Genomic DNA, 24970 nt, shown 5'->3' with positions numbered 1-24970 from the left:
CACTGTAAGTAATCTAATCTAATCTAATCTAATCAGATAAATATCTAAGTGCTGCATTCTTGGTGAATAGCAACTGGTAAAGGAGCAGGTGGTGGCTACCTGAATGAAATAACAGCCATGCTTCCCACATTGTTACATCTTCAGTGTTGCAACAAACCCACATCTATTCACTAGACCATTGAAATGAATGGGAGAGAGTGGGTCAGCTGGTGCAAGTTGTTCTGCTATAACACTCGTTTCATTAATGCAAATTCACTGTAATACGACTGATGAATGGGGCACTGTTTCTAAAGCATGAACTTTTAAAACGTGTTTTGGTTATAGCGCATTTCTGGCCCGATTAGTTTAAATGGTGCTGCTGTATGAGAACGGAACTGCTGTGTTATAGCAGAACCAACTGTATTATGTATTGTATGGTTGAGCCATACAGGCCATGGAATTACCAGGTTTGTTCCCTGTCTGTGCTGAGTTACATGATCTCAGCTGATGTGGTTGCAGTTTATTTTGTTGCTTCTGGGATATGGAGGGGTAAATCCACCAGTGATTTGCATTTTGGAGCCTTGACATGTTGATAATGCTTGTGTGAACACTTTGTGTGTATTATGTCTGATTGTGATGGTCCTTAAAAGTCAACAGCCTGCTGACATTCCCTTCACTACTCAGAATAGCTGATCACATGAATGTACTAATAACAGTTACGATGACTTTTGGTTTGGAGGGAGGGGGTGGAAAAATCCTTTGCAACAATTTTAGTGCAGTGAAGAATGAATCTGCCCAGTAGTCAGCGATTCAAACTCTACCTCTGTCCTGCTTTACATGGGCACATTAACACAATAGCTGGCTACCTTCACGTATAATAACATCTTATTTTTGCTTTCCAGAAAGCCCACTATGTGTTCTCCTGAAAATCAACTGATAGAACGTCTGCAGATAGGTACTGCTTGTAAGACTTTTGAACCCTCTCTAGATCTGAGTTACCTTTCACATATTTTGGAACACTGTTTTAAATGATTTTACAAAGCTTAAGGAGTGCGTGTTCTTCACCTCCTCACAATAAATTTATGATATCTAGAATATGTTTTTGATTTCTCTGTGAAAACTCATGAATATTATGAATTCCTAAAAGTTGACCTACAGAAGCAGTATTAAATATGACGAGAGCAATGATCCCTTCGTGAAGAGAGAAAGGAACAATTGTTAATTTTAATTTGGTGCTTCCTTGTGCAGCTGCTGTCTTAGTTACACTAGCCTAGGCCTGGGGATAAGACATCAATTTATCCTATGATTTGATTTGGGAATTATGCATGGGATAAATTGGAGGAAAGGTAGATTAATTACCTTCAATTCAGTATTTTGATGCCAGTGTAGCAGAGAGGGGTTTTATGGTGTAAGCTGAAAATGTGTCACTGGAAAAGCGCAGCAAGTCAGGCAGCATCCAAGGGGCATGAGCCCTTCTTCAGGAATGAGGAGAGTGTGCCAGGCAGACTAAGATAAAAGGTAGGGAGGAGGGACTTGGGGGAGGGGTGTTGGAAATGCGATAGGTGGAAGGAGGTTAAGGTGAGGGTGATAGGCCGGAGTGGGGGTGGGGGCGGAGAGGTCAGGAAGAAGATTGCAGGTTAGGAAGGTGCTATGATATAATCCTAGCTGATGCTATTACTGAACAAGTCCAATTCCAGACTGAAATCTGGTTTGATAGAACATGTTTTGGTGTTAACAATGTAGTTTTTCACTAAAACGCAAAATGCTGGAGATATGGCCTTAACAATAAAGCAATAGTTTATTATGCAAAAGAAATTGAGATCAAATAGAATAAATCAAACTGTTTGTATATAGTGTGTAAGACTTTGAAAAATATAATCTCCATTACTTGCAAAAGTACTCCGTTATAGTATTTACACCAGAGAGAGAATTGCCTTCTCTTTCATGTACCTATTGTGCTTCATTTTACTGTGGCTTCAATTCCTTACATTGAAAATCTAAGAGCCTTTTCATGCAGTTGAGCTTAGACTTCATCAGCTTCAAATAACCACTTCAGGGTCTTAACCAGACCCATCTGGTCTTTGACTTCAAAACGAAACTTCTTATGCTGAGGTAACCTCTTAACAGTCTAAACTACTACCCTTTCTCAGAGTCAACTGCTTTACATATCCAGACTCGTCCTAGACTTCAGCCAACTGCCCTCATTGAAACTTAATCTTTTTAATTCCACAAACTTTGGGTGTTTCCCTGACTGTAAAAAAAAATCATTTCCAGAATCTTCTAGCTGAAAGCCAGATGCATTACATTGTTTATTTTATTTGCTGATAAACACTCCCAATGTAAACAAAACCAAATTTACTTTCTAGGAAGTGTTTCTCTAATACTCTTTCAAAATACATCGCTAGCTACAGAAATACTTGCAAGTTAAACATTAAACCCCTTCAGACACACACAACCCATATGCCACTAGGTCAACATTTAAAAAATCCAAAATAATTAATCCGAACTATATACATAAATCTCATATATGACATCAACATTTCAGGTTGGTACTGGAACAGTTTGTTGTGTAGCTCAGTTTACCTGTTGTTACAAGTAAAGTCAGTTAAACTGTGTCCCTGAACACACATTTAAGCATCAGTTATTTCTGACGACTTGGAAAGTGGTCACCCTTTAGTCTCTGTTCCAGGGAAAAGAGCTCCAACATGGTGAACCTTTCCTGAAGGGTACAACTTCAGAGTTTGGGTACTAAATCTTTTTTGCACATCCTTCAGTGTTTCAATCCTTTCTATAATACGAAGACTAGAACTATGCTTGTAACTCAGAGTCTGGTATGACTAAGGTTCTAAGACACAAGTTTCACAAAACTTCACTTCTTTTCAATTCTATCCATCTGTTTTATTTACATTTTAATGGCCTTCCTAACCTATGTCACTGCCAGTGATTTGGCTGTTTATCCTTCAGATTGCTGTGCTCGACTACCTCATTTATGCATTGTTTTCTCAGAAGTCCATGGCCTCCTTATTCTTCCTACTAAAATGTATAACTTAACATTTATTTATTGATATTGAAGTGCATTAACAAGTTACACACCCATTCTGCTTGTTTCTAAATGTGTAACTGCATTCTATTGCAGACCTCCTCTTTGTTAACTACAAGCGTATGAATAAGAAACAAGAATAGGCTGTTCAGCCCTTCAAACCTGCTGTGCCATTCAATAAAATAATGGCTGATCTGATTTTAACCGGAACTCTACATTTCTGCATATCCCTGATAATCTTTCATCCTCTTGTAATTAAGAACCTATCTACTTCTGCCTTAAAAATATTTAAATAATTTACCTCTGCTGCCTTTTGAGGAAGGGAATTCCAAAGATAATCAGCCCTCCACGTGAAAAATATATTTCCTCATCTCTGTATTAAATAGGCAATCTCTTATTTTTAAACTATGACCCCTCATTCTACATTCTCCCACTAGAGAAAACATCCTTTCCAATTCCTCCCAGTCAAGTCCCCTCATTGTCTTGAATATTTCAGTTAAATCACTTCATTCCTCTAAACTCAGGAGGATATAGGCTGAGCCTATCTAGCCTTTCCTCATCAGACAATCCACTCATTCCAGGTGTGAGTCTACTAAACCTTCTTGCAACTGCTTCCAAAGCATTAACATGCTTTCATAAGTATGGTAATCGATTCTGTACACTACTCCAGATGCAATCCTACCAATGCCCTGTATAACTAAAACATAACTTCTCTACCCTTGCACTCAATTTCACCTGCAATAAAGTTTAACATTCTATGAGCTTTCTTGATTACTTTCTCTACCTGCATGCATAGGGCACCTTACAACCCCTGTTGGCATTATATGCAAATTTTAAAATTGCATCCTCAAAGCCTCAGTACAAAACATTTCCTTAAATGGTGAATAATGGTCCCAATCCTGATCTTAGGAACATTGGCATCACACAGTGCTGGGTAAAAACGATTTCCAGTGAGAGAATATAACCATCTCCCCTTAACATTCAATGCATTACCATCACTGAATCCTTCACTATAAATATCCTGGGGGTACCAATTGACCAGAAACTGAATTTGATTAGCCATGTAACATTATGACTCCAAGATCAGGTCAGTGGCTGGGTAGTCTGTGGCAAGTATCTCCCCTCCTGTTTCCCAATGCCTGTGCACCATCTTGGGTGGATGAGTTAGTGGGCGGCACGGTGGCCCAGTGGTTAGCACTGCTGCCTCACAGCGCCAGAGACCTGGGTTCAATTCCCGCCTCAGGCGACTGTGTGGTGTTTGCACGTTCTCCCCGTGTCTGCGTGGGTTTCCTCCGGGTGCTCCGGTTTCCTCCCACAGTCCAAAGATGTGCAGGTCAGGTGAATTGGCCATACTAAATTGTCCATAGTGTTAGGTAAGGGGTAAATGTAGGGGAATGGGTGGGTTGCGCTTCGGCAGGTCGGTGTGGACTTGTTGGGCCGAAGGGCCTGTTTCGACACTGTAATCTAATCTAATCTAATCTAAACTCTAACCCCACTACTGGACAAAGCAGCCTGTTTGATTGCCACTCTGTCTATCGCATTTGTGCATTGGCAGTGAGGGAATAAATGTCAATGTGTACCATAAAGATTGGTACACATTGACAGCAAGCTCTGTTCAACAGCATTTTCCAAACCTGCAATTTCTACCACTTAAAAGGACAAGAGTAGTAGATGCATGACAGCACCACCAAGTGCAAGTTTCCCTCCAACGATATTGCCATTCCTTCTCTGTTGCTGGTTTAAAATTCTGGAACTCCCTCCCAAACAGCACTATGAGTGTACCTACATGTTTGGGACTGCAATGTTCCAGAAGGCAACTTGCCGTCTTCCCCAGTGGGTCTCGACAGTGATGACCAGATCCCATAATTGATTTTAGAAAAAAAATTATCCTCTTTTTGCCAGTCTGAGTAACTACATTTGGCCCTTTAGTCTCTTTGGTAACCAGCTTGCTATCTGTTCTACTTCTGTGTCCCCCAACTCAGTTTGTTTTGTAATTAGCTATGAGTCTGCCTTTCTTGACTTTTTCTTGTGTAAGTCCAAAAATATTAGGCCTACTAAATTACCCTTGTCTGTCTGATCTGTTATTACATCAAAAAATTTAATAAGGTTGATCAAGCATGGTGTTCCCTTTTGGAATCCATGATGACTACTCCTTATTGTATTTTCAGCCTCTAGATATTTTTCACTTCCATTTTTGATTAAAGATTCTATTATCTTTCCAACCACTGACATGAAACTATTTGGTGTATAGTTCCCTGGACTGGTTCTATCTCTCTTTTAATGCGTTAAAATCTTATTAGCTGTGCATCAATTCTTTGGCACTGTTCCATTTTCTAATGAGTTTGCATGTCTATGTAATTTTGCCATGTTATAGTTTCCCTAGCTTCTTCTAATATGCCTAATTCATCCTGAACAGTGGGTATTTCCCTCTCTACATTTTCATTGTAATTCACAATTAGTTCCACCTCCTGTCTTTGCTTTGTGAATTAATGTTTTATGACGCCATGTCCACCACTTCGTTTTCCCTATAAAAGCAAGCAAAGCATTTTTTTAGTATTTCTCTAATTTTACTGCCGTTACCTATATGTTTATCATACATATCCCTTATAGACCCTACCCTTACTATTATTTTTCCTTTTTATTAAGTATCCAAAGAATATGTTGGTGTCTTAATGTTCTTATGTCATCGCTAGTCCTTTTTAATGATTTTGCAACGATTAGTTCGACAGAGACAAAGTGCTTACTCATTAACTGTGCGTCATTGTTGTATGTTGAAAAAAATTGTTATCTTAGATGATCTTTCTTATTGGTATATTTATCTCATCGTGTTAAAAGTAGGTTCTTCTCAATAGCATAGGATCATGTAAAACTCACGGCATTGATAACATCGTTGAACCTAATTTATCCATGCTAGTATCTAGGCAATTTCTGGTTACCAGGTTACTGATCATTTTATGTTTTGATTCATGGGGGTTTGCACTTTGTCTACGTGGAAATAATTTCCCAATGTCTACCTGTCCCCATCTTCCTGTTGCCATCTTCTCTGAGTTTCATTGTTTTATTCTTTCATGTGATTGAGTGTCACTGGCAAGGTCAGCATTTGTTGCTCATCCCTAACTGCCCTAACTGGTGAACCACCTTGAACACCTTGTGGTGTAGGTACCTCTTCTCTTCCTTTCATCCCTTCTCCACTCTTCAAGCTTCTTTTTCTGCCTCCACCTGCCCTCTCCACTGGCAGAACAATACAGTTACAGAATGGTGTTTCTGTTGGAAATTTCCATTATAAAAATGGCCATTGAATTTATAGAATTGTAGAGAGATTTGAATTTATAACTGATATTGTAAAAAAAGGCTACTGTGTGAATTTAAATAGGGGCTACATATTCTTTCTTGCCAATTAGCTCATCCTCTACACTTGACCTTGATGTTCCAATTTCCAGCACCACAGGATTTGGGAGAGGGATTGGGAGTGGCATGTCTTGTAACTTCATACCTAGTATTAGTAACGATCATTTTGCATAGATGTGAATCCATGAACAGTGCATCTGTGAAGTTGCTATGTTAAATAACAAGTAACCGTTGATTTTCCTGCAATTGGTGTTGATGGCCCAGATAGGCCAACATTACTTCTGATTCTGATTGGATTTGACAATTGCCCATGTGCCATTCAGATGTCTTCTGTGCTGGAGATTCCTGGACCTTCTGTAACCTGTTACAGATCTATCCAGGATCCCTTGAATCCAGCCGGGAAGATCTGCATAGAAACCATAATTCCTTTTGCAGCAGTAAGTGTTTGTTCTATGACTTAAATGTCCAGTAGCACAGCCAACCCCTTGCCAACTTCTGTGTGAGGCTAAGTACGTCATGTTAGTGAGATGGCTAGGGCATTGTTGTGTCTCGTCTGCTGGATATCAGAGCAGTAATAGATTCTAGGGAATGGATGACTGGATTGGTGGATTGAGGGATGAGAGAGAGTTGTGTGAGTGTGTGCTGTTGGCAGTGAATCAAGGGTTCAGTTTAATAGTTAACCAGAAATTAGTGTAGATTTTTCATCTGCTAACTTTTCTTGGGTAACGTTTAACTGAGTAGGAACCTTCCAAAGTTTCTGACTTTAAGCAGCTGTTTTAGAGGGATCCAATTGTAGGATTACTGCCTAATCAGAAATTTCAACGAACTGGGCAGTTTCAACAGAGCCTGCTGAGTTGGGGTTGCTGCAGATGCACAATTCCAGTCTGTGCTGCTACAATTAGCTGACCAACGAAATAGATGGGCCAGGTTTAATATACAGGATTGAAATATAAGGACCATTGATTTAAAGGAGTAGGCCATTAGGTACAATCTCTCTGAGATTATCCTGAACTACATACCTCTCACTCAATCCTTTTTTTTTCTCCAGATACACTCAAAATGCTTCTTGAGCTTAATTATACTGTCTGCTTCAATGCCATGTCTCCTTTAATTATCAATGACTCATCAACCTGTTTACTCTAATGCAGGACACTGCTCTAGAGTCTGATACAGTGTGGACTTAGTCCTTTATGTTTAGCTATATGAGTTTAAGATTATTCAGTGCAATCTGAAGGTTTGTCTGATTTATTTTGCAGCTGATATTGATGATGACGATTTGGAAGAAGTTGATGAAATTGCACCTGTCAGTTCTCTTCGTAAACATCACATTGACTCGAAGCCTATTGACTTGTCTCTTGCAATAGTAAGTTATTTTGATTTCATTCTTATGGTGTTTCAATGCGTTAGTTTACCACCATAGACTTCATGAACATTTTTACATTTCTGTCCATAGTGTAGCCATGGCACATTTATCAAGTTTAACCTCAATCCAACCTCTGCCCCTCAGATCGCATGAGGAAAACTGATCCAGGTTTCTGTTCAAGATAACCCATCTAATGCTACTATATGAAAGGTGTGGTGATATTTGTGAAGCCAAACTCTGACTATGTTGCCCATTCCTCCTGTCGTAGACTAAACCACAATCTGTATTTCACTCCTAATTGTAACTGAAGGCAGACTGGGAGACTTGAAATCCCTGTGGAGAGTTGAATGTGAAGCCCAAGGCATTGTTAGATTATAGCAGGTAGCCCATCCTTCCTAACCACCTATGGAATTGGGCAGCTGCCACATGTACCTGTGAGCACTTTGAACATTGTATGCTTTCATGGCCTGTTTGGCAACCGTTTTTATAACTGGTGGAAAGTGTTAGGAATCCATGTTTGTAGGCTTGGTAGTTTTAAGTTTACCAGACTCTCCTGGGATGACAGGAGAGACATGAAAAGAGGCTGAGTCAGTTAGGACTTTGTGCACTGGAATTCAGAAGAATGAAGGGGGACCTTACCAATATCCCTTCCATAACATTCTAATAGAAGTAGGTGGTAAATATAGGAAGGATATTCCTGTTGACCAAATGAGTGTCATCAGATATGGAATTCAGGAGGAATTCAGTTTAAAAGAAAATCCAGAATAAAGAGTCTAATGATGACCATGAATCCATTGTCGATTGTTTGAAAAACCCATTTGGTTCACTAATGTCCTTCAGGTGAGGAAATCTGCCATCCTTACCTGGTATGGCCGGCATGTGTCTCCAGACCCACAGCAATGCGGTGCACTCTTAATTGCCCTCTGGGCAATTAGGGATGGGCAATAAATGTTAGCCTAGCCAGAGGTGTCCTTATCCGGTGAATGAATAAACATCAAGTGCAGTGCCGGTGGTCGTGGTCTAAGGATTTGGGATAGGCCATTTAAAAATCAGATGAAAAATGTCTTCACTCTGAGTCGTGCAGTTTTCTGCCATAGAAGGTGGTTGAGGCCAAAATGTTGAAGACTCACAAGAAGTAGTTGGATATGGTTCTTAGGGTTAATGAGATCAAAGGGTATGGAGAGAAAGCAGGAACAGATGCTGAGTTGGATGTTCAGCCATGATTCTACTGACTGGTGGATTAGATAGAAGTACAAAATGACTTACTGTTCCTCTTATTTTACTATGTTGTACACATTGGTTAGGCCACTTTTGAAATATTGTGTGCAATTCTGGTCTCCCTCCTATCGGAAAGATGTGAAATTTGAAAGGGTTCAGAAAAGATTGACAAGGATGTTGTCAGGGTTGAGCTATAGGGAGAGACTGAATAGGCTGGGGCTGTTTTCTTTGGAGTGTTGGAGGCTGAGGGGTTACCTTTTAGAGATATATAAAATCATGAGGGGCATGAATAGGGTAAATAGAGACGGTCTTTTCCCTGGTGTCCAGAACTAGAGGGCATAGGTTTAGGGTGAGAGGACAAAGATTTCTAAGGGGCAATTTTTTTCATGCAGAGGATGGTGTGTGTATGGAATAAGCTGCCAGAGGAAATGGTGAAGGCTGGTACAGTTAGAATGCTTTAAAAGGCATCTGGATGGGCATATGAATAGGAAGGGTTTAGAGGGATATTGGCCACATGCTGGCAGGTGGGACTAGATTAATTTAGAATGTCTGGTCGGCATGGATGAGTTGGACTGGAGGCTCTGTTACTCTTCTGTACATCTCTGTGACTCTATGCTCTATGTTTCTACATAGAGATTCAGCTGCCAACCATTCAGGCTGTGGGCCATGAGCATTGGGATACTTGGGTTGGAGATGTCAGCCCTCCCACACTTTGCATTAATTTTCCACCTTATGCCCTTCATAAACTCACTCAAACTCCAACTCATCTAAAACTCTGCCTGTCACTGTACTTGTGCCAAATCCTGATAACCCATTTGCCCTGTGGTCACCAAATTGATTCTCAGTTAACCAATGCCTCCTTTAAAATGCTCATCCTTGCAGTAAGACAATGTCCAGGCTTGGGCTGAGAGGTGGTAGGTAACATTTGTGCTGCATAAATGCCAAGCAATGACCCCCTCCAACAAAAGAGAATCTACTGATCATCCCTTGACATTCAGTGGTGTTAACATCACTGAATTCTCTCTGCTAATATCCTGGATGTTTTGTTGGGCCAGAAACTGAACTAGACTAAAAGTCCAGTATAAGTGCAGTGAGTTAAGAGCAGGTCAGAGGTTAGGGAACCAGCAGTGCGCAACTCACCACCTGACTTCTTAAAGCCTACCCACAGTCTACAATGCACAAGTTAGGATGGTGATGGATTACTCCCCACTTGCCTGGATGAATACAACTCCAACAACACGGGTGGCACGGTGGTTAGCACTGCTGCCTCACAACGCCAGAGACCCGGGTTCAATTCCCGCCTCAGGCGACTGACTGTGTGGAGTTTGCACGTTCTCCCCGTGTCTGCGTGGGTTTCCTCCGGGTGCTCCGGTTTCCTCCCACAATCCAAAAATGTGCAGGTTAGGTGGATTGGCCACGCTAAATTGCCCATAGTGTTAGGTGAAGGAGTAAATGTAGGGGAATAGGGTTTGGGTGGGTTGTGCTTCGCCGGGTCGGTGTGGACTTGTTGGGTCGAAGGGCCTGTTTCCATTAGTAAGTAATCTAATCTAAACACTCAAAAAGCTCAACACCATCCTGGGAAAGCAGTCTGCTTGACTGGCACCACATCCACTCCCTCCACAACTGATGCTCATTAGCAGCAGTGTGTACTACCCACTGCAGTTTAAGAGGCATTTTGACAGACATCTGAACAGGCAGAGAAGGATGTGAATCATGTATAGGCAAGAATTGATTAGTTTAGAATGGCATCATGGTTGACACAAACATGTTGGCTGAAAGGCCTGTTCCTGTGCAGTCCTGTCCTGTGATCTTATTATACACAAAGCCCAGATTGTAAATGTAAGTTGTTGAAATAACCTTGACAGTAAAACAGTTAACAAGTCAGAGTTAAACAAATAGGTAACTTAATGCAGATTTTGTGTAATATATCAGAAAATGGTTTGCTGATCAAGATCATTTAACCTTGGATTGTATACCTGCATGAGAATCATTGACCAGGTAACAGATAGGCATCCAAGGTTAAGCATAAGGTGGTAAGGAGGTAATAGATTGGTATCCCTTATGTCGGACCAAATTTGATTCAGGAGTAGAAGCTGACAGTACGATGCAGGTTAGAGATGCATGGGAACAAATAGAATTAAAGTGCTCACTTCTCAAAATTTTAAATTTGGAATTAAAAAATCACATTGTTGAGTAAGATAATTTGATTCATTTAGACTAATCTTGTATTTGTATTTTAGCTGTTGAATTTTGTAGTTACTTTGAATCCATTAGAACAAACTTTGCCTGAGTTGGAAATAGTGTGTGCTGTTGGTCCTTCGATACTGTGCTTACATAGCCATTCTTCATATCTCAAACTGGATACAGGTTTTTAGCCAGTGAATTGACTACAGGATCCCATAGGTGTTAGCGAGTTTTGAGAAGATTTGTAGCTCAGGTTGAGGTTCTGGATGTAAGTTTACTCGCTGAGCTGGAAGGTTCGTTTTCAGATGTTTTGTCACCATACTAGGTAACATCTTCAGTGAGCCTCTGAATGAAGCACTGGTGGTGTAGCCCACATTCTATTTATATGTTTGAGTTTCCTAGGGTTGGTGATGTCATTTCCTGTGCTTTTTCTCAGGGAGTAAATGGGATCCAAGTCGATGTGTTTGTTGATAGAGTTCTGGTTGGAATGCCATGCTTCTAGGTGGCATGGCACCCAACCAGAACTCTATAGAAATAGAAAGTGGGCTACACCACCTGTGCTTCATTGGGAGGCTCACTGAAGATGTTACCTAATACATGACGAAATGTCTGAAAACAAGCCTTCCAGCTCAGCGAGCATCCATTTACCCATAACTTGCACACTAATAGCAAGTGTGAAAGGCCAATTCTTATTTGTTCACAAAGAGTTTGACTCTGTAATTGTAAGCAGCTCTCCGTTTGGTTATATGTAAGCTTGTGGAGTGAAGCTGTTTGATTGTAGAGAAAACCGCATGTCTTACCTAAGATCTACTTTGTGGCAAAATCAGATTGTGTTCATTGCTTTATTCATTTTCAAGTTTATTTACTAGAGTACATTGAAATGAAGAGATTTGCCTTTATAAAAGAAAAGTTCAGATTTGCAGGATATATGTCCAATGAATTGTTATTTTTGAAAGCAATCACTTATAATATTGTCAATTTGTACGGACTTACGCAATTAATCCTATTTTCCCTACTTTTGCCCCAAAGCCCTGCCAAGCTTGCTCCTTTGAGCGGTTATCCAATTCTGTTAATAGCATGACACTAATTCAACTACTATTTCAAATTCATACAACTCACTACATTTCAGGGGAAAAAAAATGTTGGCTACCCCTGGTTCTTTTGCATAAAACATGTGCCAACTTGTTATACTGAGGGTAATAGCAGTGATATGTTGCCAAGATTTATTACAAATAGTGATGTGATCATATCCCGTTTTATTATTTGTGATGTTGATTGTGGAATAAATATTAACCGAGGAGAAAGAGTCTCTTGTTCTTTAATAGGGGTATCATACTATTCGGAAGTACAGACAGGAAGGCAAGGGATATGGTGTAGCTCTGATATTTAAAGATGACATCCAGGTGGCAGTAAGAGATGGTACAAGTTCTATGGAGAATAAGGTTGAATCTATTTGGATGGAAATTAGAAACTCCTAAGAAGAAAAAGTCACTGATAGGCATAGTCTGTAGGCCACCAGATAATATCACATTGTGGTGGACAATAAACAAAGAAATAACTAATGCCTTTAAAAATGGTATGACAATTATCATGGGGGATTTTAGTCCACATGTCAATTGATTGAACCAGGTTGGTCAGGGTAGCCTTGAGTTTCATTGAATGTACCTGTGATAGTTTTCTTGAACAGGATGTAATGGAACTGACCAGACACCAAGCTATTTTAGATCTGGTTCTGTGCAATAAGACAGGAATAATTAATGATGTCGCAGTTAGGGATCCTCTTAGAAGGAGCGATCATAGTTTGATTGAATTTTGAATACAAATGGAAAGTGCGAAGATAAAATCCAATAGCAGGGTCCTGTGCTTAAACAAAGGAAACTACAATAGGATTAGGGAGGAGTTGGCTAAAGTAGGCTAGAAGCAAAGACTTTATGGTAGGACAGTTGGCGAACAGTGGAGGACTTTCAAAGCAATTTTTCAAAGTGCTCAGTAAATGTATATATCAGTGAAAAGGAAGGACTGTAATAAAAGGGATCATCTGCCATGGGTATTTAAGAAAATAAGGGAGATTATCAAATTGAAAAAGAAGGCATACAAAGTGGCCAACATCAGTGAAACTAGAAGATTGAGAAAGCTTTAAAGGTAAACAGAAAGCCACAAAAATGCTATAAAGAAAAGGAAGATGCATTATAAGAATAAACTAGCTCAAAATATGAAGACAGCAAAAGTTTCTATAAATATATAAAATGAAAAAGAGTGGCTAAAGTAAATATTGGTCCTTTAGAGGATGAGAAGGGGGGATTTAGTAATGGAATATGAGGAAATGGCCGAGGTACTAAACAGGTATTTTATGTCGGTCTTCACAGTGGAAGACACAAATAACATGCCAGTAATTGACAAAGAGATGAAGGTAGGTGAGGACCTGGAAACAATCATTATCACAACAGAGGTAGTGTTGAGCAAGCTAATAGAGCTCAGGGTAGACAAGTCTCCTGGCCCTGATGAAATGCGTTCCAGAGTACTAAAAGAGTTGGCGGGAGAAATAGCAAATGCACTTGTGGTAATTTTCCAAAATTCACTGGTCTATGGGGCAGTTTCAACAGATTAGAAGACAGCAAAAGTGATGCCACTGTTTAAAAAAAGAGGTAGATAAAAGATAGGGAGTTATAGACCGGTTGGCTTGACTTTTATAGTGAGGGAAATGCTTGAGTCTATTATCAAGGAAGATGGCAAGGTATCTAGTTAGAAATTGTCCTGTTGGGCAGATGCAGCATGGGTTCGTGAAGGGCAGATCATGCTTAACTAATCTTTTGGAATGCTGTGAAGACATTATGAGTATGGTGGATGATGGGGACCCTGTAATCTGGTGTATCTAGATTTCCAAAAGGCATTCGACAAGGTGCTGCACAAAAGGCATGCTGCATGAGATAAAGATGCAGGTGCTATGGACAATGTATTAGCATGGATAGAGGATTGGTTAATCAATAGGAAACAGAATGGGGATAAATGAGTGCTTTTCTAGTTGACAATCGGTGACTAGTGGAGTGCCTCAAGGATCAGTATTGGCTGTGCAATTATTTGCAATTTACATAGATGATTTGGAGTTGGATACCATGTGTAGTGTGTCCACGTTTGCGGATGATCCTAAGATGAGTGGTAGAGCTAAGCGTGCAGAGGACTCTGAAACTTTGCCCACTCACTATGTCCCTTTGCAAAGGTCTGGCAGATGGAATACAATGTTAAAAAATGTGAAGTCATCCATTTTGATAAGAATAACAGTAAAAGGACTATTACTTGAATGATAAAAATATTGCATCGTGCTACTGTTGAGAGGGACCTGAGTGTCCTTGTGCATGAATCATAGAAGGTTGGTCTGCAGGTGTAACAGGTAATTAAGAAAGCAAATTGGATTTTGTCCTTCACTGCTAAAGGGATTGAGCTTAAAAGCAGGAAAGTTATGTTGCAGCTGTATAAGGTGCTGCTGAGGCCACACCTGGAGGACTTCATGCAGTTTTGGTCTCCTTACTTGAGAAAGGAGGCACTGGAGGTGCTCCAGAGTTTAGGGGATTGGCTGATAATGAGAGATTGAGTTGACTCTGATTATATTTATTGGAATTCAGAAGATTGAGGGGTGAATTTTATAGAAATATACAAAATTATGAAGGGAGTAGATAAGATAGAAGTGGAAAGGATGTTTCCACTGGTAGGTGAAACTAGGACAAGAGAGCATAGCCTCAAAATTAGGGGGAGCAGATTTAGGACTGAATTAAGAAGGAACTTCTTTACCCAGAGGATTGTGAATCTATGGAATTCCCTGCCCAGTGAAATGGCTGAGGCTTCCTCAGTAAATGCTTTCAAAGCGAAGGCAGATAATCTTTTGAACAGTAAAGGAATTATGAGTTGTGTTGAGAGGGCGAGTAAATGGAGCTGAGGCCAGAAAAGGTCAGCCATGATTTTAATGAATGGTGGTGAGTTTCTACAGGCCAAGTGACCTACCCCTGCTCCCCGTTGTTATGTAATGAATCTTAGATGTAGAAGGGACCTTGACTTAATGTCCCCTCTGAAACAGTGTGTCCCCTGAGCACTTAGAGTCATAGAGATGTACAGCATGGAAATTTTCTTTGTGTGCAACAGCTTAGATGATGAAATGGGGGTTTGAACAAATAACTTCTTGACTGGTTAAGAGTACCACTCACTGAGTAAAGGCTGAAAAAGTGAATCCAGCTTTAATTCCCTGAGACCAGTCTGAGATCAGTCAACTGAATACAATCATCAGATTTAGGAATTTGTTTGATTATTATTTGTGGCAGAGTTAGCATTTGACTATTGGGAGAGCGGTTTCTGCAGTTCCTATCTCTAATTGTTGCCCTTTACGAACCATAACCTAGTGTTAAGTTCAGTCCTGAGCAAAGGATTCATTATGATTGTCTCCAAATTTCCGAAACGTTTGGTATGGAAATAGTGTTGCTTTCACTGATGTCAAAATGAGGTGAACTCATATTTTTAAGTTATGGAGGATCAATTTGAGCTATTTTAATGTTTGATTGGAAAGCCCATTCTATAATTGACATTCTTTGCACTTAGGTATAAATACATGTTTATATATTGTTGTTGTCGTCACAGAACTGTAGCCAGTCCTCCAGCTGTTTCTTTAGCTACTGTTTGTTCTCAAAGGAACTAAGGCAGCTCTGGTGAACATGTTGGGATAAGTCTCTAAGAGCTTCAGGGGAGGTGAGTAAAGTGTGGAGTAGAGGAGAGATGAGAGCAGAGCTCTTGAGAATATGCAAATATTGGAAAAAGCACTGTTGGCTGAACAATATTGCTAACCGTACTCAAGTTCAATGATGTGGATGAGCAGTTGAAGGCTCCATTCTGAAATATGAACTAGTCCTCTCTAATGCTGAGAATTTGCAGGATATTACTTTTTACTTCAGATTTCTAGTATCTTGAGATAGAGAAAATGTGGCGAAAGTCTGCAATCGAAGTATGCAGTGACTTGAATTTATCTAGTTGGCTGCTCTTAAAAAGCTTGAACAGCAATAGACTCTTGATTTGCAATGCTAAGACAAAAGACAAAGCTATTAAAAACGCACGAAAGATCCTGGTGGCTGTAGATAGAACAGTGGAACATTTATTAATGAAGATAGTAGTAAAGCTGCAACCTACTGGAAGTGATTGCTGGAGATGTTAGTGAAAAGAAATTAATTTGTAACGTACTAGCTGGGTTCAATTTAGCAGCGGTTTCATGCACCCCAGTTACAAGGCTCAATTTCAGGTGCAGTTTTTTTTCCTGAGAGTTTCAGTGCAGTCCTGAGAGTGCGATACAGTTTGAGGTACCCCGTTTCAGAGCGGAAGCCATGCCAGGTCATGTGATCAGATTACCTAGATAACTCACCAGATTAACTCGCCAGGTCCCTCCTGCCCCAACCAACCCACCCTCCCCTCATGGTACCTTCCCCTGCCACCGCAGGAATTGCAAAACCTGCATCCACACCTCCCTCCTCACCTCTGTCCAAGGCCCCAAAGGAGCCTTCCACATCCATCAGAGTTTTACCTGCACTTCCACATATCATTTAATGTATCCATTGCTCCCGATGCAGTCTCCTTTACATTGGGGAGACAGGACGCCTACTTGCAGAGTGCTTCAGAGAACATCTCCAGGACACCTACACCAACCAACCCCACAGCACTGTGGCTAAACACTTCAAATCACCCCCCCCCTGCACTCTACCAAGGACATGCAGGTCCTGGGCCTTCTCCATCGCCACTCCCTTACCACCTGATGCCAGGAGGAAGAATGCTTCATCTTCTGCCTCCAACCCCACGGCATCAATGTGGATTTCACCAGTTTCCTCATTTTCTCCCTCCCACCTTATCCCAGTTCCAACCTTCCAACTTGCACCGCCCTCATGACCTGTCCGTCGTCCTTCCCACCTATCCGCTTCACCCTCCAATCACCATCACCCCCACTTCATCCACCTATCACACTCTCAGCTACCTTATCCCCCCTCCCGGCTCTCAGCCCCATTCCTGATGAAGGGCTTTTGCCCAAAACATCCATTCTCCTGCTCCTCGGATGCTGTCTGATCTGCTATGCTTTTCCAGCACCACACTCTCGAGATTAGCTAGCTACCTGTTTGATTGATGTTATCAGCTTTACCAGCATCCTGATTGTTGTCATAACTAAGTAAGAAATTCACTAGATGAAGAGGGTTTTAAAATTCAAATTTGATAAATCAAATAATTATTTTTAAAGAGAAATTTGTTATTTGAATTTTTTATGAAGTGGTAACCTCAATTAATTTTAAGCCAGGAAGACCTGTAATGAGTTAATTGTTTGCTCATGGGATCGTAGAATGATGCAGAACAGAAAGGAAGTCATTTGGCTCATCATACCTCTTTGGGCTGTTTTGAAAGAGCTATCCAGTTAATTGTTTTCCTGCTCTTACCTGCAAAGAGCCATAGCCCTGAAAATCTTCCTTCCCTTGTGAAAATTTAGAAATGCAGAAACAAAAAATAGGAAAAGGAGGCTATTCAGTACATCAAGTTTGCTTTGTCATTCAGTATGAACATGTTTGATCATCCAACTCCAAACACTGTTCCTACTTTCTCTCCTGATCCTTTGATCTCTTTGGCCTTAAGAACTATATGTAACTCCACCTTGAATTTAATTCAATTTCTGTTCTAAACTGACAAAACTCACTGTGCTTCAAAGAACGTCTCCACTCTTTACACTGGCAGTAATAGTGATAAAGCAGAATTAGAAGCCAAGATTTCTGTGATATTAATGTTACAATGACCTTTAATAGGCCAGTTGGCAATCTTTCTTGAAATATTTTGTTTCAAGTGGGCATCTAATCTTTTTAAAAGCAAGCTTTCTTTGAGAGTCAGCATTATTCTGATGGGCTGAATGGCGTCTTTCAGTATTAGTGGTGCTGGAAGAGCACAGCAGTTATGGCAGCATCCGAGGAGCAATAAAATCGACGTTTCGGGCAAAAGCCCTTCATCAGGATAGCGTCTTCCTGTGGTGTAATCAGTCATTGATGCTTTGATTCTGATTTTATTTGCAGCAGGTGAAAAATCTTCTCTTTGGGTCCAGCTTCTCATGCTTTGCTGAGGAATGGAAGATACAGAGTTTCACTTTCAGTGATGTTCCTGACTTAAGATATGGCATTGTTCAGAAGAAGGTGAATATTTTCTGTTCTTGTTCTTGCTATACAGCACCATAAGAAAGATGTGTAATTTTGAAATCAGTATTTCTTATGTGCTTAAAATACCTTAATTTGGATGGAGCTATATGAAACCCACAGTGTTTTCTAAACAGTTTCCATTACTCTGGCACCAACCCACACTATAATTCCCACTTCTGGTATGAGTTCACATTGGAAACCCACAGGCCCTGTGCTGATTTGACTTACTCCTGTGTAATCACTGCCTTCATGAGTTTACTCAACTGATCTGCTGGTTTTGTGATAGCCTGAAACCAGTTAACCACATAATTTGCACCCTCTGTAGGGTTTCACATTGGAGAAAAACACAGCTGTCACAATAGTCTGGCATCAGACAACCTGTAATCACCCTGGCAGCCTACTTTCACCTCTGTAAAATTATCATTCTCTGCCTTGCTCAACTCAGCAGCTGTTGAAACACTATCCATGCATTTGCTACCTCTAGGCTTGACTATTCAGATGTCCTTCTGGCTCACCTCAGTTGTGAACAACTCTATATTTGAACTTGACCAAAACTTTGCCTGTCTCCTAAATCAACCTTATGTTCCCCCATTCTAAATCTGTGGTTCATAGAATTTAAGCACTCGATTGTAAAGAACTTACTCTGTAATGTCTTTTCCTATCTCCGAACATTGCAAAGTACTTTGCAGCTAGTTAGGTACTTTTGAAAAATTGTACTTGGGAAAACTATTCTGTTACTTCATAATAATGGTGAGCAGTTAGAGTTAGCACCATTAAAATGCAACTTCAGAATCAGTCTAGGGCATTACTAGACCCTGGTTGGAGCATAATAAATCCCTTTAAAATTAAAATTTTGTTTCCTTTTTGAACTAATTACTGTTGTCAAAAATGTGAGGCAGTACTGTCAGATAGATACTTCTGAAGTGTGGTCACTGAGTTACGCAGGAAATGTAGCAGCCAGTCTCTCAAATAGTTTAACTAGTCATTAGTCTCACTGCTATTTAAGAGATGTTGGTTCAGGATTAAATATTAGTCGAGGTGTCTCCCTGCTATTGTTTAGCGACTGCGATGGAATCCTTCATATCCATCTTACAGGGCAGATACTGGTTTCATCATTCATCTGAAAGGTGGTATCTCAATATGCCTCAATATGTGCTAGAGAACCAGCTTAAATTACAAGCTTCAGGCTTGATCAGTCAATGAGCCCACGATCTTCTCGCTCAGATGAAAAGTGAAGCACCTATGCCAATGCTGAATCTTTCGAGAAACCAGGCAAATGTTTCTCCAACTCTACAGTTTCTAACTCAGCCTCTGTTGCTTTGTTTTGGTCAAAGGTGATATAAAAGAGGTGGCTCTTCATTCCTTTACTTCCATATATTTCACCAGTTCTCTAGCCACTGTCACCGACGTACACTGACCGGAATGCAGGAAGCTGCTGGCTTCCCTAACTCATTAAGACCTCTGTACTTTCTACCCCCTGGTAATTTATTTAATGAATATTTCCAACTGCATGATCCATGGGTGTGCAGTGATAATCTCTCCTCTGAGATGGGAGTGGAGTTTGTTAGGCATTTTCAGATTGAGAGATGTAGTAGTTCCTTTAATGCGATATGACAGTTTGGTCCAATTTGTCTTCAGACATTGCAAAGAGCATTATATTTAAGATTAATAGTTTAGCAGTACAGAAATTAAGTGTTTTTGAAGCTTTTCATCTTGCCTTCATTATTTGCAAGATTACCAATATAAAACAACTTCTATACTGTATGAGATGAGTGTGTTGATTGGCAAGTGGACCTTGGTTGGCAGAGGCATCGCCATGGAAAATTCACGAGTTAGTGATTGTTTCTTGTGAATTATCCTGATCATTGACTTCAGAAAGAAAGGAAGACAACACACCCCATCTACGTCAACGGAACTGCGGTTGAGAGGGTGCAGACTGTCACGATCCTTGAAGTGACAATAACCGACAACCTGACCTGGACTTCCCACGTAGATGTGACGGTCAAGAAGGCAAAACGACACTTCTTCTTCCTCAGGTGGTTCAGGAAATTTGGCATGTACATAAGAACCCTCACTAACGTCTAGAGACGCACCATTGAAAGCATACTGTCTGGGTGCATAATGGCAACTGTTCTGACCAGGACTGTAAGAAACTACAGAAAATTGTGTGCACAGCCCAGACCATCATGGAAGCCAACATCCCATCCATGGACTCCATTTACATGGCTCACTACCGTGGAAAGGCTGCCAACATCAAAGACCCAGCGCACCCTGGCAATGATTTCCTACAACCTCTTCCTTCGGGCAGAAGATACAGAAGCCTGAACACAGGCACTACTAGGTTCAGCATCAGCTGCTTCCCAGCTGTCATTTGACTGATGAGTAGACACTGTCGCCACAAATAATGCTGATCTTGCTAACGTTGATCTTGCCCAGCACCTGCCCTGCACAATGTAACATGTTTGTCTCTAAGTTTTTTTACAGTCTCTGATCTGTACATTTCTCCTTACTATGAACTGCCTGTACTGCTCATAAACAAAGCTTTTCACTATACTTTGATATAAGTGACAATAAATCAATTAATCAAATGTCAATCAAGTGAGTGAAAGATGAAAAGCTTCAGAAAAATGCCATTTAAACAACACACCTTAAAGATAGGTATGCACATATGCATCTTTCATGGAACACTGGTTGTGCATGACCTGTTTATTGCACCACCTAATAAATTCCAGATTCTTATGTGGCTGCACTCCTGTGTAAATTGGAAGGCACATTTTCAGCACCCTTAACCTTCTCAAATCAAATCTTTTATGTTGAATCCAAGTTGCTCCATGGTAAGCTTGCCTGGTCTGTATCAATGACATTAGGTGTGGTCTGTAGATAAGACCTGAACTATGTCTCAGTTGTCTCTGAAACACCAAATATTATCTTAAACTTTATTTAAACTTTGAGGTCTTGAGAATGAGTGTGTGTGGGATTTGTTTATGTAAGAAGAACCCAATAAAAAGCAATAGAAGCAGGCTTATCACTTAATCCTGCTGTGCTCTGGCAAGCTGGGTGGAGGTTTGGCTGTTGCCATATGAGCATGCACAAATGTGCACTTGCTTCCCATCTGAGCTGCCTACTCTTGATTAATCTGCCTGGAGCTGACTGCTGGATTGTGATTATTTATAAATATCTGGTTGTTTAAATCTTCCTTAGGATGACCTGAATTTGGATTTAAGTCCTGTCAGCTTTTGTTGTACTAACATAAAACACAGAAATAGACCAGTGGCCCAACAAGATTTCTGCTAGTGTGTATGTTCCACACAAGTCTCCTCACATTCCATCTCCCTGAACTCAGTTTTTCAGTACCTCTTTTTATTACTTTGGAAAATTGTTTTTATTTCCTTACTCTCCTCATTGCAATTCACTTCTGCTTTGCATTGTCATCGTTTTGGTCATTTAATTTCCTCAGCTTTCCATGCTCTCGTACACTTTTTTTTCTTTTTTTTCTCCTGTCTCTCCTTTTTCCTATTTGTATACTTGTTTAAAATCTGTGACGCCTAATTTTGTTTCACTCATAGTAACGGATCATTGAATTGAAATGCTGTCTTTTTGCAGGAACTGCCTCACTTGCTGAGTGTATCTGTCTTTTTCTGGTTTTATTAATGTTTTCTCCAATCTGTGTTTATATCCTAATGCCACAACACTCCTAATTGCATAAATGTGGGGCACAAATTCCAATTTTCGTTGAATCTGGATCTTTAACTGACAAAGAACCCTGACTGAAGTCAGCCAATGAAAGCCTTCACAAATAAAAGGCTTTCACTCTGCCAGTTTGAGGGTCTAAAATTGTATTTCAATTCTGATTGCTGTCTGATTCGGTAATTCACGAAATAACTTCCTGTGATAACATCTTGTCAACTCCCTAGAAAAACCAGTGTGATTGGGGGAAAACCAGTTAGCAAAAAGAATTAGATAGAAGATGATTTTTGACCTATTTTTAGGAATGGAGTATTATGTGAAGTTCTAGTTGCCACAATAAGAATGGTGTAGAGGGTGCAAAAGAAGTTTACCAGGATGTTGTCTGGACCAGAGTGCACTAGCTATAAGGAGAGATTGAACAAACTTGTGTTGTTTTTGCTAGAGTTTAGGAGGCTAATGGTGACTTGATAAAAAGTATGTAAAATGGAGGAATAGTTAGGGTGGATATTGGGAATGATTTTTTCCAGGGTTGAAATGTCAAATAGTAGGGGACATAGGTTTAAGGTGAGATAGGGAATATTTAAAGGAGATATGTGAGGCAAGTTTTTTTTACACCGGGTGGTAGGTGTCTGGAGGTGATAGAAGCAGATATGGTAATAACGTTTAACAGGTGTTTAGACAGAAACAAGAACAGGTTGAGAATAGCAGGATACGGATCAAATGCAGGCAGATGGGATTAATTTAGAATGGCATTATGGTCAGCACAGACATGGACCAAAGGGCCTGTTCCTGTGCTCTGATGTTGCACAGAACAATGCAGCGCAGAACAAGCCTTTCGGCCCTCGATGTTGCGCCAACCCGTGAACTATTCTCAGCTGTCCCCCTACACTATCCCAAAATCATCCATGTGCTTATCTATGGATTGTTTAAATCTCCCTAATGTGGCTGAGTTGACTACATTAGCAGATAGGGCATTCCACGCCTTTACCACTCTCCGCGTAAAGACTGTTCTATGTTGTATGAATGTAACAATTATTCCTAGCCTTGCAAACACCCCAAGCTTTGCATATGCTATTAATGTACAGCAAATAATCTGACACTTATTCAAGATTTTGCTGTGCATGCTGGTGGCTCTTTGAAAAATATGCACAGACAGCAAAAGCATTTAGGTTCCACATAGTGCACTGTTGACCAAAAGATATTCATGTTCTTTACCTTTCTGCATGAAACGTTAGGTTCACCACAGCCATTGCTGGTTCTCCACTCCCATGTTCCAATCATTCAAGAGAATGCTCTCAGTGCAGCAAACTCTGGAAGAACAAAATCCATAATCAAACTTTGTGTGTTGGCTGTTTTGGTTTGGCCTATAATTGGAGGATATGGTTTGGTTAGTGCTGATGTCCGATCTCACATTCAACCAAAATCCTGGCTGATGACGTTGAATTCTGTTCGGTCTTTTCCAGCTTTTACAAGAGGCCTTTTTGTTCATTCTGTTATCGTTGGCCCATAGTAACTGCTGTGCATTTTCCTTTCCTCTGTGCTTTCATTCGTCTAATCCCTGTGCACAGTAGTATGTACAAGTGCATTCCCTCTTTGGTGCTCAGCCTTGTGTTCATTAATTTGTCAAAATAAACAAAGAACTATTAGAGAACACTAATATATACCCCTCAATATTTTAGAAACTTCTATCAGGTCACCTTTCAACCTCCTACACACCAGTGAAAAAAAAGGTCCCAGCCTATCCAGTTTTTCTTCCACACCCAGCAACATCCTGGTAAATCTCTTCTGATTCCTGTCCAGCTTAAAAATATCCTTCCTACAACTAGGTGAAAACTGAGAGTTCTGAGGAAATATAATTTACCTAAAATATTAACTCTGCCTTCTCTCCACAGATGCTGCCAAACCTGCTGAGCTTTTCCAGCAATGTTTGTGAAAGAGAGAGAAATAGTTTGGATTTCTTTAACTGGTTATAGAATTTGAGACGTAACTGGGCTTTTTCTGAAAGATTTTGGCTTAAAAAAAGGAATAGTAATCCTGCATGGACCAAGACCAGTGTTTCCCTGTGTGTGAATAGATACAAAAGAAATCTACTATTTATTTTATGTTTCTTGTCCTTTAAAAGTATTTGCTTATTTCAACAACAAAATTGACAATTTAAAGTTACCGGCTAGTTGATTTATATTGAATAAGGAATAGGTTATCTGATTTCTCCGAAACACTGATACAGTTCCTGGAATCTCATAAGAAATAAATGAGATTTGGCTTGTTGTGAATGATTGGCTTTGATTATAATGTGAAACATTTAGGTAACAGAGTAGCATTTGAAAATAATCATCCACTGTCCTTCAGGTAATCAAGGATCTGCAAGCTGAAAATTTGTTCAGATCTAGAATAAGTGTGCTAATTTCTTGCATGTAAAACACTTTTGGGATATCCTGAAATCGTGAAAGATGCTGTATAAATACAAGTCTGTCTTTATTTAAAAAGCTAATTCTCTCTGGAATGTTTTTACAGGGCATATGCTTTCAGATTAAAGGTCCCTTCTACATCAAAAGGGTCTTTGTGCAGACTGAAAGTGCTGTGATAGTTTGTATTTGGACAGACTGACTGTAATACACAAGCAGTTAGCATTATCTTGATTCACATACTTAAGATAACTGCATACAAATTAATTGCTTTGATCCTGGGATGATGCAGGACTGTTGCTGGAAAGAATTGTGGCTTGAATTAGTGGTATGTGACTGAGATGCTGAAAAATGTGTTGCTGGAAAAGTGCAACAGGTCAGGCAGCATCCAAGGAGCAGGAGAATCGACTTTTCGGGCATAAGCCCTTCTTCAGGAATGAGGAAGGTGTCCCAAGCAGGCTAAGATAAAAGGGAGAGAGGAGGGACTTGGGGGAGGGGCGTTGGGAATGCGATAGGTGGAAGGAGGTTAAGGTGAGGGTGATAGACCAGAGAGGGG

The 24970-nt window shown here is 40.3% G+C and overlaps 1 protein-coding gene across 2 annotated transcripts in view; it reads left to right on the top strand.

Moving 5' to 3' along the window:
- Positions 1-24970, top strand: part of mindy4 (MINDY lysine 48 deubiquitinase 4) — a 186465-nt gene that overhangs the window by 57698 nt on the left and 103797 nt on the right. For both annotated transcript variants that reach the window (XM_043690847.1, XM_043690846.1), the window contains exons 6-8: positions 882-934; positions 7624-7730; positions 18203-18319. In XM_043690847.1, the coding sequence (XP_043546782.1) occupies positions 882-934; positions 7624-7730; positions 18203-18319 (277 nt within the window). The remainder of the gene's footprint in view (positions 1-881; positions 935-7623; positions 7731-18202; positions 18320-24970) is intronic.

This window comes from Chiloscyllium plagiosum, chromosome 5 (assembly GCF_004010195.1).
Source record: "Chiloscyllium plagiosum isolate BGI_BamShark_2017 chromosome 5, ASM401019v2, whole genome shotgun sequence".
In the NCBI taxonomy this organism is placed as follows: Eukaryota; Metazoa; Chordata; class Chondrichthyes; order Orectolobiformes; family Hemiscylliidae; genus Chiloscyllium; species Chiloscyllium plagiosum.
This window is presented reverse-complemented; position numbering and strand designations above follow the sequence as displayed.